This window comes from Oncorhynchus keta, chromosome 23, assembly GCF_023373465.1.
Source record: "Oncorhynchus keta strain PuntledgeMale-10-30-2019 chromosome 23, Oket_V2, whole genome shotgun sequence".
Classification (NCBI taxonomy): Eukaryota; Metazoa; Chordata; class Actinopteri; order Salmoniformes; family Salmonidae; genus Oncorhynchus; species Oncorhynchus keta.
The window spans coordinates 28,592,857-28,609,906 of NC_068443.1; the positions used below are offsets into that span (position 1 = coordinate 28,592,857).

General features: G+C 43.6%; 1 protein-coding gene across 1 annotated transcript in view; it reads left to right on the forward strand.

The window, feature by feature from the left end:
• Positions 1–17,050, forward strand: part of LOC118402116 (pappalysin-2-like) — an 89,154-nt gene that overhangs the window by 2,836 nt on the left and 69,268 nt on the right. Inside the window, exons 2-4 of the mRNA XM_035800031.2 lie at positions 7,968–9,027; positions 13,073–13,221; positions 15,231–15,524. Of these exons, the coding sequence (XP_035655924.2) occupies positions 7,968–9,027; positions 13,073–13,221; positions 15,231–15,524 (1,503 nt within the window). The remainder of the gene's footprint in view (positions 1–7,967; positions 9,028–13,072; positions 13,222–15,230; positions 15,525–17,050) is intronic.

Consider the following 17,050-nt stretch of genomic DNA (forward strand, 5'->3'; position numbering starts at 1 on the left):
TATATAAAAACTAAATTCCTAGGTATTTTTGACAAGGATTGAAGTTTTGTCATTTCCTCTGCTGACTGTAGGTGGGATAAATCAAAGATGTTTAGTCTTGGTGTTCACGAAAAGTGACAAACTTCAAATAGTAGGAGTAAACTGAAGTGCAAGGTTATGTGGTGGTGTATAGTACTTCAGTAAAAATGATTTAAAGTACTACTTAAGTAGTTTTTTTGTGTATATATAATTAACATTTATATGTTTGACAACTTTAACTTTTCCTCCACCACATTCCTAAAGCAAATAATGTACTTTTTACTCCATACATTTCCCCTGACACCCAAAAGTACTCATTACATTTCCAATTCATTCACTTATCAAGAGAACATCCCTGATCATCCCTACTGCCTCTGATCAGGTTGTCTCACTTAATACAAATGCTTAGTTTGTAAATCATGTCTGAGTGCTGGAGTGTGCCCCTAGCTAGTGGTAAATTAAAACAACAAGAAAATTGTGCCATTTGGTTTGCTTAATAAAAGGAATTTGACATCATTCATACTTTTACTTTTGATACTTAAGTATATTTAAAACCAAATACTTTTATACTTTTACTCAAGCAGTATTGTACTGAGTGACATTTACTTGATTCATTTTCTATTAAGGTATTTTTACTTTTACTTTTACTCAAATCAAATTTTATTAGTCACATGCGCCGAATACAACAGTTTCAACAAAAGATGGATAAAAATAATAGACAAAAGTAACAGGTAATTAAAGAGCAGAAGTAAAATAACAATAGTGAAACTATATACAGTGGGGTACCGATGCAGAGTCAATGTGCGGGGGCCCAGGTTAGTTGAGGTAGTATGACAACAGAGAGTAGCAGTGGTGTAAAGAGTGGGGGGGCACTGCAAATAGTCTGGGTAGCCATTTGACTAGATGTTCAGGAGTCTTGGCTTGGGGGTAGAAGCTGTTTAGAAGCCTCTTGGAGACTTGGCTCCGGTACCGTTTGCCATGCGGTAGCAGAGAGAACAGTCTATGACTAGGGTGGCTGGAGTTTCTGACAATTTTTAGGGCTTTCCTCTGACACCGCCTGGTATAGAGGTCCTGGATGGCAGGAACCTTGGCCCCATGTACTGGTGATGTACTGGGCCGTACACACTACCCTCTGTATTGCCTTGCAGTCGGAGGCCGAACAGTTGCCATACCAGGCTGTGATGCAAACAGTCAGGATGCTCTCGATGGTGTAGCTGTAGAACCTTTTGAGGATCTGAGGACCCATGCCAAATCCTTTTAGTCTCCTGAAGGGGAATAGGTTTTGTCGTTGTCACGTTCTGACCTTAGTTCCTTTATTATGTCTTTGTGTTAGTTTGGTCAGGGCGTGAGTTGAGGTGGGTAGTCTATGTTCTTTTTTCTATGTGGTTATATTTATATGTGTTTGGCCTGTTAATAAGGTTCTCAATCATAGGCAGGTGTCGTTCGTTGTCTCTGATTGAGAATCATACTTAGGTAGCCTGTTTTCCCCATTTTGGTTGTGGGTGTTTGCTTTCTGTTTTTGTGTCGGCACCAGACAGAACTGTTTCGGTTGTTCTCTGTGTTTTGTTAATCAGTGTTCAGTTCCATTAGTAAAAGTATGAACACGTACCACGCTGCGCCTTGGTCCTCACCTTCTTCCACCTACGACAGCCGTTACAGTCGTGCCCTCTTCAAGACTGTCTTGGTGTGCTTGGACCATATTAGTTTGTTGGTGATGTGGACACCAGGAAACTTGAAGCTCTCAAACTGCTACATTACAGTTGTTACCTACCCTTACCACCTGGGGGCTGCCCGTCAGGAAATCCAGGATCCAGTTGCAGAGGGAGGTGTTTAGTCCCAGGGTCCTTAGCTTATTGATGAGCTTTGAGGGCATTATGGTGTTGAACGCTGAGCTGTAGTCAATGAATAGCATTCTCACATAGGTGTTGCTTTTGTCCAGGTGGGAAAGGGCAGTGTGGAGTGCAATAGAGATTGCATCATCCGTGGATCAGTTGGGGAGGTATGCAAATTGGAGTGGGTCTTGGGTTTCTGGGATGATGGTGTTGGTGTGAGCCATGACCAGCCTTTAAAAGCACTTCATGGCTACAGACGTGAGTGCTACGGGTCGGCAGTCATTTAGGCAGGTTACCTTAGTGTTTTTGGGCACATGGACTATGGTGGTCTGCTTAAAACATGTTGGTATTACAGACTCGGACAGGGAGAGGTTGACAATGTCAGTGAAGACACTTGCCAGTTGGTCAATGCATGCTCGCAGTACACGCCCTGGTAATCCATCTGGCCCTGCGGCCTTGTGAATGTTGACCTGTTTAAAGGTCTTACTACGGAGAGCGTTATCACACAGTCTTCTGGAACAGCTGGTGCTCTCATGCATGATTCAGTGTTATTTCCCTCGAAGCGAGCATAGAATAAGTTTAGCTCGTCTGGTCGACTCTTGTCACTGGGCAGCTCTCGGCTGTGCTTCCCTTTGTAGTCTGTAATCGTTTGCAAGCCCTGCCACATCTGACAAGCGTCAGAGCCGGTGTAGTACGATTCTTATTCCTGTAATGATGCTTTGCCTATTTTGAGGGCATAGCGGGATTTATTATAAGCTCCCGCTCCTTGAAAGCGACAGCTCTAGCCTTTAGCTCAGTGCAGATGTTGCCTGTAATCCATGGCTTCTGGTTGGGGTATGTACTGTACGGTCACTGTGGGGATGACGTCATCGATGCACTTATTGATGAAGCCAATAACTGATGTGGTGTACTCCTCAATGCCATCGGAGGAATCCCAGAACATATTCCAGTCTGTGCTAGCAAAACAGTCTTGTTGCTTAGCATCTGCTTCCTCTGACCACTTTGTTATTGATCTAGTCACTGGTGCTTCCTGCTTTGATTTTTGTTTGTAAGCAGGAATCAGGAGGATAGAATTATGGTCAGATTTGCCAAATGGAGGGCAAGGGAGAGCTTTGTATGCGTCTCTGTGTGTGGAGTATAGGTGGTCCAGAGTTCTTTTTCCTCTGGATGCACATTCAGCCAGCCTGCTGATAGAAATTTGTTAAAATGGATTTAAGTTTCCCTGCATTAAAGTCCCCTGCTACTAGGAGCGCCGCCTCTGGGTGAGCGTTTTCTTGTTTGCTTATGGCAGAATACAGCTCATTCAGTGCTGTCTTAGTGCCAGCCTCTGACTGTGGTGGTATGTAAACAGCTACAAAGAATACAGATGAAAACTCTCTCGGCAGGTAGTGTTGTCTACAGCTTATCATAAGATATTCTACCTCAGGTGAGAAATAGCTCGAGACTTCCTTAGATATCGTGCACCAACTGTTGTTTACAAAAATACACAGACCGCCACTGTTCTCAAGTATGACAATTGGGTACTTTTCCCACCACTGTATAGATCAAATTGTTATTGATAGTGTAGCCCTAGTCTCCTCGTATCCTGCAGGCAATATACCGGCTCTAGTCTATTGCTGCATTCATAAGCAAGTGGGAAGGTGGTAATTACCAGTTGTGAAGTCATAAATACCATTTGGATGCATTCATGTGCTAATGGTCCACAAGCTGTGTCAACCTTAAACTAAAAGTACAGCTATCATGCTTGTAAACCAATTATATTGTTCAAAAGCCATATTAATAGATTGCTTTTTATAAATTATGTTTTTTTAACAGCTGAAAATGCATTTGGGAGTCAGAGCACAGGTTTTCCCAGGGTTTCCACTTTGAAATTACGAGTTGGAGGGGCATTCAAGTGGATTTTTCCCAGTCATATGTGGTTAATACCACCGTCCCACTTGGTTATGAATGCAGCATAACAACAGGATAAGGCTAAGGTTTGAAGGAAATATGATATAGGCAATATGAATTCATTAGTTCACTGTAAACGAATATAGAAAATCAATAAAGAAATCACAATTCTATTTTGATTGAAATAACAGAAGTTTGATGTCAGAAATGGGATGCCATTTATTGAATGATGTAGAAAATAGCCAGGAGCAATGATTGAACCAGGACCTTACACATGTAAAACTAACATGCCGGTGAAGAGGGTTAGGCAACCACAAAGTCCACAAGAGGTACAATGCCTATAGGTTTTCATCCTTTTCTTTTATTAAGGACTGTAGGAAGCAGGTGGTTAGATTCTCTGACCAATGACATCAATTGCTCAATTAAGGCTAATTTCCAATTGAGCCAGCAGCATATGAGGCATTTGCCGTGAATGCGGTCTCTGCGAATGCGGGAACATTGCCTTTAAAAGTTGCATAGCCGACAAAGCCGATTGGATTGAATCCCGGCCTAAGAATCATAAAGAATAGAACAGCCCTTACCAACCCATCTATGCCATTGCAATTCTGAAAATATCCACACTTAGCCACAACAGGTGTGAATATAGTTGTGTTTAGTCGGGCTGGAGATAGCTAAGTACTGTGGCTACTCATCTTTTCAGAAGAGCTCATGCTTCCACCACCTTTCTGTTGTCCCTCTTTTCATTTTTCTTTTGTATTTGTTTTCCTCTTCACATGTCACTTATATTAATCATGGTCTACTGTTACAGTTTTCTTCCGTCGAAAGAGAGGTTGACCAAAATGCAGCGTGGTTATTACGATACATCTTTAATAAACGAAAAAACAAGAACAATACAAAAACAACAAACGGAATGTGAAAACCTAATACAGCCTATCTGGTGACAACTAACACAGAGACAGGAACAATCACCCACGAAATACTCAAAGAATATGGCTGCCTAAATATGGTTCCCAATCAGAGACAACGATAATCACCTGACTCTGATTGAGAACCGCTTCAGGCAGCCATAGACTATGCTAGACACCCCACAAAACACCAAGACAAAAACGCACCACAAAAACCCATGTCACAACCTGGCCTGACCAAATAAATGAAGACAAACATACTATACTTCGACCAGGGCGTGACAGAACCCCCCCCCCCCTAAGGTGCGGACTCCCGGACGCACATCAAAACAATAGGGAGGGTCCGGGTGGGCATCTGTCCATAGTGGCGGCTCTGGCTCGGGATGTGGACCCCACTCCATTAATGTCTTAGTTCCTCCCCCTCGTGTCCTAGGATAGTCCACCCTCGCCGCCGACCATGGCCTAGTAGTCCTCACCCAGAACCCCACTGGACTGAGGGGCAGCTCGTGACTGAGGGGCAGCTCGTGACTGAGGGGCAGCTCGGGACTGAGGGGAAGCTCGGCACTGAGGGGTAGCTCGGCACTGTAGCTCGGCACTGAGGGGAAGCTCAGGCAGGTATTTGGATCCGGCAAATCCTGGCTGGCTGGCGGATCTGGAAGAGTCTGGTTGACTGGCAGATCTGGAAGAGTCTGGTTGACTGGCAGATCTGGAAGAGTCTGGTTGACTGGCAGATCTGGAAGAGTCTGGTTGACTGGCAGATCTGGATGAGTCTGGCTGACTGGCAGATCTGGAAGAGTCTGGCTGACTGGCAGATCTGGAAGAGTCTGGCTGACTGGCAGATCTGGAAGAGTCTGGCTGACTGGCAGATCTGGAAGAGTCTGGCTGACTGGGAGATCTGGAAGAGTCTGGCTGACTGGCGGATCTAGCTGCTCTGGCTGCTCCATGCAGACTGGCAGCTCTGGCTGCTCCATGCAGACTGGCAGCTCTGGCTGCTCCATGCAGACTGGCAGCTCCATGCAGACTGGCAGCTCTGGCTGCTCTATGCAGACTGGCAGCTCTATGCAGACTGGCAGCTCTGGCTGCTCCATGCAAACTGGCAGCTCTGGCTGCTCCATGCAGACTGACAGCTCTGGCTGCTCCATGCAGACTGACAGCTCTGGCTGCTCCATGCAGACTGACAGCTCAGGCTGCTCCATGCAGACTGACAGCTCAGGCTGCTCCATGCAGGCTGGCAGCTCTGGCTGTGCTGAACAGGCAGGAGACTCCAGCAGCGCTGTAGAGGAGGAAGGCTCTGGCAGCGCTGAACAGGCGGGAGACTCGGGCAGCGCTGTAGAGGAGGAAGGCTCTGGCTGCGCTAAACAGGCGGGAGACTCCAGCAGTGCTGTAGAGGAGGAAGGCTCTGGCTGCGCTGAACAGGCGGGAGACTCTGGCAGCTCTGGAGAGGAGGAAGGCTCTGATAGCGCTAGACAGGCGAGGCGCACTGAAGGCCTGGTGCGTGGTGCTGGCACTGGTGGTACTGGACCGAGGACATGCACAGGAAGCCTGGTGCGGGGAGCTGCCACCGGAGGACTGGTGTGTGGAGGTGGCACTGTATAGACCGGACCGTGCAGGCGCACTGGAGCTCTTGAGCACCGAGCCTGCCCAACCTTACCTGGCTCGATGCCCACTCTAGCCCGGCCAATACGAAGAGCTGGTATGTAACGCACCGGGCTATGCACCCACGCTGGAGACACGCTGGGCCACGGGGCCTTCATAGCATAACATGGTGCCTGCCCGGTCTCTTTAGTCCCCCGGTAAGCACAGGAAGTTTGCGCAGGTCTCCTACCTGGCGTAGCCATACTCCCTGTGAGCCACCCCCCAATACATTTTTGGGGCTGACTCTCGGGCTTCCATCCGCGTCGCCGTGCTGCCTCTTCATACCAGCGCCTCTCCGCTTTCGCTGCCTCCAGTTCTTCTTTGGGGCGACGATACTCTCCAGGCTGTGCCCAGGGTCCTTTTCCGTCCAATATCTCCTCCCACGTCCAGAAGTCCTGTGATCGCTGCTCCTCACGATAAACAGGGGGAGTTGGCTCAGGTCTGAACCCTGACTCTGCCACACTCTCCCTGAGCCACCCCCCCAAGAAAGTTTTGGGGCTGACTCTCGGTCTTCCGTCCGCGCCGCCACGCTTGCTTCGCCAACTCCATTCTCCGATAACCTGCTTCGCACTGCTCCAGCGAATCCCAGGCGGGCTCCGGCACTCTCTCTGGGTCGACCGCCCACCTGTCTATTTCCTCCCAAGTCGTATACTCCAAACTTCGTAGCTCCTGCTGCCGCTGCCTGTCACCACGCCGCTTGGTCCTGGTGTGGTGGGTGATTCTGTTACGGTTTTCTTCCGTCGAAAGAGAGTCGGACCAAAATGCAGCGTGGTTATTACGATACATCTTTAATAAACGAAAAAACACGAACAATACAAAAACAACAAACGGAACGTGAAAACCTAATACAGCCTATCTGGTGACAACTAACACAGAGACAGGAACAATCACCCACAAAATACTCAAAGAATATGGCTGCCTAAATATGGTTCCCAATCAGAGACAACGATAATCACCTGACTCTGATTGAGAATCGCCTCAGGCAGCCATAGACGATGCTAGACACCCCACAAAACCCCAAGACAAAAACGCACCACAAAAACCCATGTCACACCCTGGCCTGACCAAATAAATGAAGACAAACATACTATACTTCGACCAGGGCGTGACATCTTTAAGCTTTGGCCTAAATCTTTAGTGAACCCTATTTGACAATTAGTGTATTCTGCATTTATATAATCACATTTGTTTTTCTATTACAATTTCTATAAAAATGTATCATATTTACCAGATAAGCACGACAGACAAGTTTTATTCTGTACTATTATAAATCCGTCCCTCTATTGTTGCCAGATTATAGTATCAAGACTTTTACTTGGCAGAGATGCTGTGTTCTAACCACTACTTTGAGTGAATTAAATTTTAACCATGAAATTGGCCCATCCTCCTAAGGGATATTTTGTTACAATTACCTAGATTTGTTTTCAATGTCCAAAAACATTGTGTGTGTACAGTGTGTATGGAATGAGGGTGAAGGGGTTCCCTGACCTTTAGCTGTCCCAGCATAGAACATCTGGAAGCCAGATGTGATTTTCTCTTTCTGAGAAACAGCTGGGAATCAGTGCCTTCGTTTAGGGAAATACCTTCAACCCCACAACTCTCTGGGTAGTCTGGCTTTAATTACATTGAAAGAGGATGCTCAATGTTTGTCTTTTTGCAAAATAATATTTGTATTCCTTTTGTGCAGGGGTTTTTGACAACTGCTCCCACTCCTTAAGTGAGAAAGGATGGTCCGTAGGTATTCGCACAGTAAAGCCCGGTGGAAGAAAAGATGCCAGATTCTTTTTTACACTCCGTACAGACCGAGCTCCCAAAGCTACGACTATCTATGGGCATCAGCGCTACCACCCTAACTCCTGGACTCACCTAATGGCCAGCTACAATGGCCACAGGATGACGCTCTACATAGATGGTGCCAAGGTTGGGGAGAGCAGTTTGCAGTCTGGTAACCTCTACAGCCCGTTCATGGAGACCTGTCGAACACTTCTTCTAGGTGGGGACCAGTCAGACCTTGGGCACAACTTCCGAGGGCACATCGGAGGCATTGTGTTATGGGTGCTCCCCCGCACTCACGAGGACCTCCTTAAAGGGCCTTCTCAGATTGATAAGAGGGAACCAAACCTCGCTCTCTGGGCGGACTTCTCCGAGATAGAGCAACAGTGGAGTCCTCATAAGGAGGGCTACCACCCATCCATAGTCATCATCCCTATCCCTGAGCAGGAGCATGTGTCCCCCTTTCTGCCCCCTCCCTGTGGATTAACAACCTGTGACAACACAGACATCATCCTAGGCTACAATAACCACTGGCAGCTGCGTACAGAGAAAAGGATCCGCTACCGCATTGTCAACATCTGTAACGATGACGGAAGTCGTCCCACTGTCTCTCAGGCCCAGATCCAGATGCAGCACCAGGCACTTGTCGAAGCCTTCCAGTCCTACAACATCAGCTTGGAGCTGAGCACGCATACTGTCCAGAACACATCTGTACGCCAGCGCTTCATCCTCAGCAACTGCCGGATCAGTAAGATTGGTAACAGACACTGTGATGCGGAGTGTGACCACCCACTGACGGGCCACGATGGTGGGGACTGTCTGCGTCTGGGGCCCTGCTACAACTGGAAGAGGAGGGACGGGGTCTGCAACACAGAGTGCAACAGCATCCACTACGACTACGATGATGGGGACTGTTGTGATCCTGAGGTCACGGATGTCCTGAAGACATGCTTCGATCCAGAGTCCCCAGATAGGTGAGACATTTTCTTTTCAATTCGTTTTTGTCAGGGATCCTTAATCCTGCTCCAAGAGAGCCACAGCAGTACTGCAGGTGTTTGTACCAACAGAAACATAGATTCCTCTAATAAAGGTGTTGAAGATCAGTTGAATGGTTGAAAATGTATATACAGTTGCTGCTTTGGGAAATTGTCCCAATTGTCTGAATGTATGAATTAGTCACAAACAATACCTTTATGCATATTGTGGTCCAAAGCCATCTTCTATCTAATTTCCAATTAAATTAATTGGTTTATATTGGTGTTCTTTACTAGTTCTGACAAATAAAAAAGTGCTGGGTCTGTCATCCTTAGCCTCCCTTAGCTACTGCAACCAGAAAAGTGGTGCTGCCTGCCCCTGGATTTATTGGACTTTGTGGATGTTGTGAGTTTAATGATAATGACAGTAATGATATTGAGGCTCTACGTAGGCTTTGGGAGCTTAACGCCTAATTAGCTTGATTTACTAAAGAGGCCTTAAGTGTCTGTCTTTGGGGTACTTTGTTTTGTTAGGGTATGTGTATTAGACAACATGTGAAGCACACACATTGATACTCGAACAGTGAAACAGTGAAACTGTGAATTGAGAGAGAAGCCAAAGTATACACTTATTAATGCTAAACAACGAAACCAGAAGTCTCTTCCGCTGTGCTCTATTCTTTTTGACAGACAGGCTTATCTGGGTTTCAAACAAAATGCATGATGTCTTGCCATAATGTCGTTCTTCGTTAGTTGTGCACAGCATGTAGGTAGAAATTCTTAACCTGCGATTGTTGTCTGATACAAATCAATCGACCATCTAATATACAGTACACTGTGCATGTTTGAGTTTACGATGCATTGCATAGGATTATAGACTGCTTAAAATGTGTTACAATTTCTTGAATAATACAATTTCCTGTAGATTATATAGTCTATCGTCATGGTTTTTTATAATATAAACATAGAAGTTATTTTCAGGATCAAAATGTACTGGTGATACGTTCCCAAAATTATAGCTGGTGATTATGGTCATGTAAATGCTATTGATAAGATAATTAAACATTTTAATTTGAAGCAATATTGCAATGAGTTTGGGGTACCTGTCCAACAGAACCAGTGACTTTCTCTTCACAAGTCGGCATACTGTATTAGTAGTTTCCTTTTTGGTAGTGTGTCTTTTAGGTAGGGAGTGTTCAGACAGAGTTCCTAAACTCTTCATAATTAATTCCCTCAGATTGGGCACTAACAATACATTTGGAGTACAATCAGTCAATGTGTTGTTTTGCACAGAGAGGGAGGGCTGGTATTTGTACTTCACAGAGCAACAACATCAGCTAAAAAGCCAGGCCCGCGACAGATATAAAAGTAAGTGTCAGGAAGGCATGAGCGTAGAACTGACTTCTGATTTATAGCTTGCAATGATGTAATCTCTCTCAGTTACTTGCCAAAGTTTTTCCAACCTCTGACCATTCACTTAAACTGTATGAATTGCGAATCCACCATAGATGCAAATGCTTAATAAGACACGGCTTTCTGGAATATCTGCAGTGTAGCCTAGGTCTTTAAAAGGTTCTGACCTGAGCTGGTTGGAAGAGTGCAATCCCTGGACTGCAATCCAGAGTTTTAGGAGAATTAGTGCAGGGATGACATTTTGATGGCATTTGTAGAGAGTACAATTTTATGTTTGGGTCTGGGATTTTGGTATTTTTCTGTCTGAGTTATTGTCCAGGTATCTGCAGCTGGGCAATAGAACTCAATCCCTAGCCAATTGCTGTCACTACACAAATTTGTTGTTCAAGCAGACAGAGAGACAGCCATGAGGAATGGCCAGGTACATGAAGATTTTGGCCACACATGACAGAGAAAGGAAAAATGAGGAGGACATTTTAGCCATTAATGCTAGGATATTCCCCTGCCGCTGAGGGGATCCAGAACTGGTGGTTTGAATCCGTTTGCAAGGCAAACTAGGTGGTTCTCAAAAATCCCTTTTTCTCCAACAATGAAAGGACATTTGGAAAAAGTTACATGGCCTTTGAGTACAGTTCTATCGTCCCAGTTCAGATTTTAAACATAATTCTATAAAATGTGTGCAGAAAATATTTTTTTAGAAAGTAGGCCTACTGTATTACGTAATGTAATAACCCCTTTCCATTTTTTGAAGGGCCAGTGTTGCAAGAAGTTTGGCTATGAATATTAGAGTTCTCAACTGACTGAATTGTGCCCATCGCTATATTGAATGGATTCTACCAACCAAAATATTGCTTCATAATGTAGAATTCAAAATGAACAACCAATGCTTTATTATTAAAAACAATCAATCCATTGTTTATATTTAATATTTTATACGTATTATGAAACTCATTTGACCTAATGCTGAATTGGAGCACTCAAGCAGATTGACACAGTGTTTGCTTGTTTAATGAAAACTGGATGTAAGGCAAACTACACTTGGTCAGTTCTTGGGTGGAACACATCCAAGAAACAGTAGGTGGTTCAACTAATGGGCTAGACCCTTTGGCAGGTTTCAAAAGAGTATTAACACTCATACCTTTTCAAACGAATGGGCCAGTGATAGGTGGAAAGGCTTTCCAGCTATAAAAGCAAAAGAGAAAAATGACATGTGACATAATCTAGCGTTTAAAAAAAGTTAACTTCACACATCAAAGCAGTTCTATGGCAATTTATCACAGTTGGGAGTGGGGGGGGGAAGTGGAAGGTAGTGGTTTCATGTAGATACCCAAACCAATTCAAACAATGTTGTTTTGGAAGTAGTAGAATTGGATGTAGAAGGAGAGAAGTGGAAATGAACTCCCAGATGAGCTACTTTCTCATCAGGAGCTCCTCTGACTAGACTACATGACTTGAATGTTACCAAACAAATGATTGTACTGTCTACTTTCTCCGTTTAGTACCGCAACATACTGTAGGACTTTTTCATTACGATGTCATGGGATCCGATCTACAGTCATGTCCATAACTATTGGCACCCTTGATAAAGATGAGCAAAAAAACACGATAAAATAAATACAAATACTGAGCTATTTTGTATGCTCAAAGACATTTAATATATTTAGTTAAAAAATGGATCAAACAAATCTAAATAACATTGGCAGCCCTATACTTCAGCACACTCCACATGCGAGGATAACGACACTGAGTCTTTTTCTAAAAACAATTAGGATATTTGAGAACACATTGGGAGGGATCTTAGACTATTCCTTCATGCAGAATCTTTCCAGATCCTTGATATCCTTTCTCTGCGGTTAAGGACTGCCAAGTTTCAGCCTCCTGTCAGAGACAACCAGGTTTTTGGCTAAAAGGTCCTGTTATTTTCCTGGTCAAGTTCATGATTCCGTTGACTTTAACAAGGGCCATAGGACCAGGCCATAGGATCTTTGATAATAAGGGACTATTTTGCTTCCAGTGGTCCTGGGGCCCTTGTTAAGGTCAACGGCATCATAAACATTTTAGCCAAAAACAGTGTTGCTTCTGCCAGGAGGCTGAAACTTGGCCGCAAATGAGTCTTTCAGCAATAAGATAACCTGAAGCACATCAAAATCTACAATGAAATTGTTAATTGGCCACAAAATCAGCATTTTGCAATGTCTCAGTCTCCAGACTCGAACCACATTGAAAACCTGGGGTTAATATGGGTGCCAATAATCTTTACCCGTATCTTTTTAGATTTTTAAAAATTACTTGTTGAACAAAATATCTTTCTCTGAACAATTGTGTTAGTATAACATAACCATTTCCCCCAAAAATGTAGCATATTATATAGCTTAATATTTGTTTTATTTATTTCATACAGTATTTTTTGCTAACCTTTATCATTGATGCCAATAATTATGGACTTGACTGTGTGTGTGTATCTGGGAGTTCATTGATTCTACACCTGTGTTGTCTGATATTTTCACAGGGTATTTGAAACTGTATACCGTTGCTATTTACTATAGGATTGTGTGAACAAACTGTCCAATTGCCCTAGACTAAAAGTAGGGAATGAAATACTAATGACATATACTTCTTCTCTTTTCTGCAGAGCCTATATGAGTGTGAAGGAACTGAAAGAGTTGTTACACCTGAGCAGCACAGACACCCTAAATGTTTTCTTTGCCAACAACTCAGCCCGTGAAGAGTTAGCAGGGGCTGCAACCTGGCCATGGGCAAAGGAGGCCCTCAACCATCAGGGTAAGCTACTGCTACACCCCTTCCTTCTGTCTTCACCTGAATCAAACACAAAAGACATTGAGCTATAAAATGATATGCATGCTATAACATGCCAAACAGGATTACATTGACTTCTATTAGGTTAGAAAGTACACACAAAAGTTACACAAAGTAAAATGCAGAAGAAGAGAAGGTAGGTATTGTCTTCAGATTCTCTCTCTCCCCCTCTCCCTCACTCTCTCCATCCTTCACTCTCCCCATCACTCTCCTCATCTCTTGCCCTCCACTCTTTGATCTCAGTATTAGCTGTAACAAGATGAATTAGCCGTAATCCTGGGTAGAAAACACTTGCAGCATGCATAGATTTCCTGGCAGATTGCCTCCAAATCATGAGGACTTTCCACTGTAAAGACAACCCCAACAACAACCAAACAAAAACAAGAAAAGCCATGGTAATGCCCTGTTGCCATTCATCTCTTTCAGCCCATTTGACTGTTTTCCTTGTTACTGTTTTCAATCGCTCGTTAAAGCTAAGAGTTTTCTCTTCACATCTAGTTATTTAATAAATCCCAACTTTACCTGAAGTGGAAAAGTATTTCTCTAATTGGTTTGGACTGGTATTATTTTGTCTGTGTATTGCAAATGGAATTGTTCTACCCCAATAAGAAACACTGCTTTACAGTCAAGTTGCTTCTTGTAAATTATCCTTAAATATCTCATATCCTCTTCTGTGTATTCTCTTCCATCTACTGGAGAGCTGTAAATCACTCAGTAAGAGTACTTGGCCGGGGAGTGAAACCCCTTTAAAGTATTATTCTCCGTTCAATCAGGTTTGTTGTTTTGCTCCCTCTGGGTTGCGTCTTACCTCCTGGCACATTCATTATGGGCCCTGGGCATGGCGTTCGGTGCATTCCAGCACAGATGTCCTTTTCTTCTTCCTCAGGGTTGAACTGCATCAACAAGCCAGTCAGTGTTTTGGGCTGGGCTTTCTCTGATACAGTATGTCCCTTATGGACCACCGTCTTGCAGGTTTCCATCCCCTCTTTGAACCCCACAGCTCCCTGAAGTGAGGATATTTCACTCAAAGCCACATCTTTGAATATGATGACAGTAAGGGGTTGAAAGATGCAGTGGTGCCACGACTGTAAGAGAGAAGATTAACTTTATAGTGTCAATTGTGTAGTTACTTTTTCCAGTCTTATTTTGTAATTAACGGTTAAGCTTGTATATCAGACCTGATGATTTATGTCTGAGGACAAACCATGAGAACAGGCCTTTACAGTCAGGAAGTCTAGGTCTGACAAGCAGGTCCTCTCCCAATTTACTCCCAATTGCACCAGAATATATTCTCCACCGACCGAATTGAATGTTGAAGCAGAGCCCTGCATACATCTGTCATTGTTTACAGGCTAAATGTGCTATTAAAGTGAAGTTGTCTCAACGGGCCCAGCAGAGGTCCTCACAAATTGAATAGTGCTTCTAAATAGAAAACAAATAGCATTTTTATTCTATTCCAGTTCTTAAAGTTTATAATGGGCAATAACCTCTGCCTCCATACTCCATAAATTACATGATAAGAAATTGAGCAAATTATTTCCAGGTTGGCACTATACTTGTTTCTTACATGATGAGTTTAAAACTGCTGAAGGTTTGCCTCGTCTTTAAGTGGTTATAAATGGCACATCGTTTAGGGTTTTTATGACATTAGTTGGTTCTAAATCCAAATGTTAACATGCTTTTACTCAGAGGGCTTGTCAGACAAAATGTGTTTGACTGTTTGTCTGACATGGCAAGCTTGACTAATTAGTCAATAAACACACCAAAAAAACATTGAAAGAAGTTGACATAGAGATTGTGTCTGATTCATCTTTGCCCCCCAAAAAACATGTCCCACTGTGATCATGGAGTAGATCTGGGATGGAAGTTATTTACAGGCTCTAGGGTTATTTTAGAAGCAACAAAGGCAGACTATTTCAGCAATCTCACCACCTGTTGAGTTCTGTTCGATAACTATATCATCCTACCCACAGGTGGAATGGTGATGAATCCATCCTACTTTGGCACCATCGGACACAATAACACAATGATCCATGAGATGGGCCATATTTTTGGACTGTTCCATGTCTTCAAGGGGGTCAGTGAGCGGGAGTCCTGTGATGACCCCTGTCAGGAGACCACTCCCTCCATGGAGACAGGAGACCTATGTGCAGACACGGCCCCTACACCCAAGTCTAAGGCCTGCCACGACCCTGGTCATGTCAATGACACCTGTGGGATAACGCTCTACCAGGACACACCGTACAACAACTACATGAGTTACACAGGTAGGTCCACTGTAACCTCTCTGCAATGCAGTCAGCATCAGCTAGGCTGTGTCCCAAATGGCGCTCTTATTCCCTTCATAGAACACTACTTCTGACCAGATCACTATGGGCCCTGGTCAAAAGTAGTGAACTGTATAGGGAATAGGGTGCCATTTGGGGCACATACCTAAAATTAGGCAGTGGTGCCATACTCCTACCGCAAGACCACAAATGTCTACAGCAGGGGTAGGCAACTAGCCACAGGATTATTTTTTGGGGGGGGGATAATTTGAATAATTTGTACACTGCAAGTTGACCACAGCTAAGCCCAAAACATTTATTTGAAAATAACAATCATTTCATACATTGATTACTTTGAGAGACTATCACATGTCTATTTTTTTATTTGTGGAAATACTTGGGAACAGATTTCCTAAAAAACACATTTCTTGCTGAATTCCTGGTGATTTTACAGTATTTAAAAAAAAAAAAACTTAAATCCCCCCTGGTCTACTGTGTATGTGATCTTAAATCCAAGTGTATTTCGTTTGGACTACGGATTGCATAGTATGCCTAATTCATCCACGTAAAATGAGTGATAAAAATTAACTTGCTTCTTAAAGGAAAAATCCACCCAAAACAAATTCCTTTCATTTATAGTGTTAAATAATACTAATATGTGAGAACAATATTTCATTGTGGAAATCTGTTGCAGCTCAAGTCTACAAAATCCACAATGCAATAATCTCTCTATGGGCTGGCTGGCTAGCGACAGTAGCAAACGTAGCTACACGCAATAATACCAAAGAAAATACCAGCATGTAAAGTAGCTACTTAGCTGTAAACCGCCTAAACATACTGCACTTTCAATTTAGGAGTCTACAATCTCACTAAAATCTCAAAATTAACCTGCAGATTGATGTGGTTCACAGAGTGGAGTCGGACGTTCACAACGGCAGATATACTTTTGAGGAGATGGGAAATGTTGCCCATGCTAGGTCAACATTAGCATGAATTTCCTCAACAAGAAATACAAAATTACAAATAGCTTTGGAATCATGACATTATGTACTTTCGAGGAAATTAATAAAGCATGTTTCTCGACATATACACTGACTTTGACAATGGATTGTATGACAATTAGCTTAGCAAACATGTGACGCAGTATGACAACGTGAACGCGATTGTTCGACAGTCTGCTGGGTGGGGCGTTATACGTTCCTTCATTCATTCTCCTTTCTATAATATCTCTGGCAACGGCACCATGCAATGCACCCTGGACTGAAGGGGCAGACAAAAAGGAAAAATGTGCTGGACCCTCCGTTAAATTACAAATTTCTCTAGGTAGGAATATAGCAAAAATATGATCAATGACTCATTCGAGAGAAGACATGCTCCCAAGTTATGACATCGGCGTCTATCATACATCTAAAACATCTATCATACATGTCAGATTTCAATACTGAACATCACTCAGAGATGCACAAAAACAATATTACATTCAAAACGGGTGAACCTTTCGTTTAAAGCGTCCGCATACTTCCCAG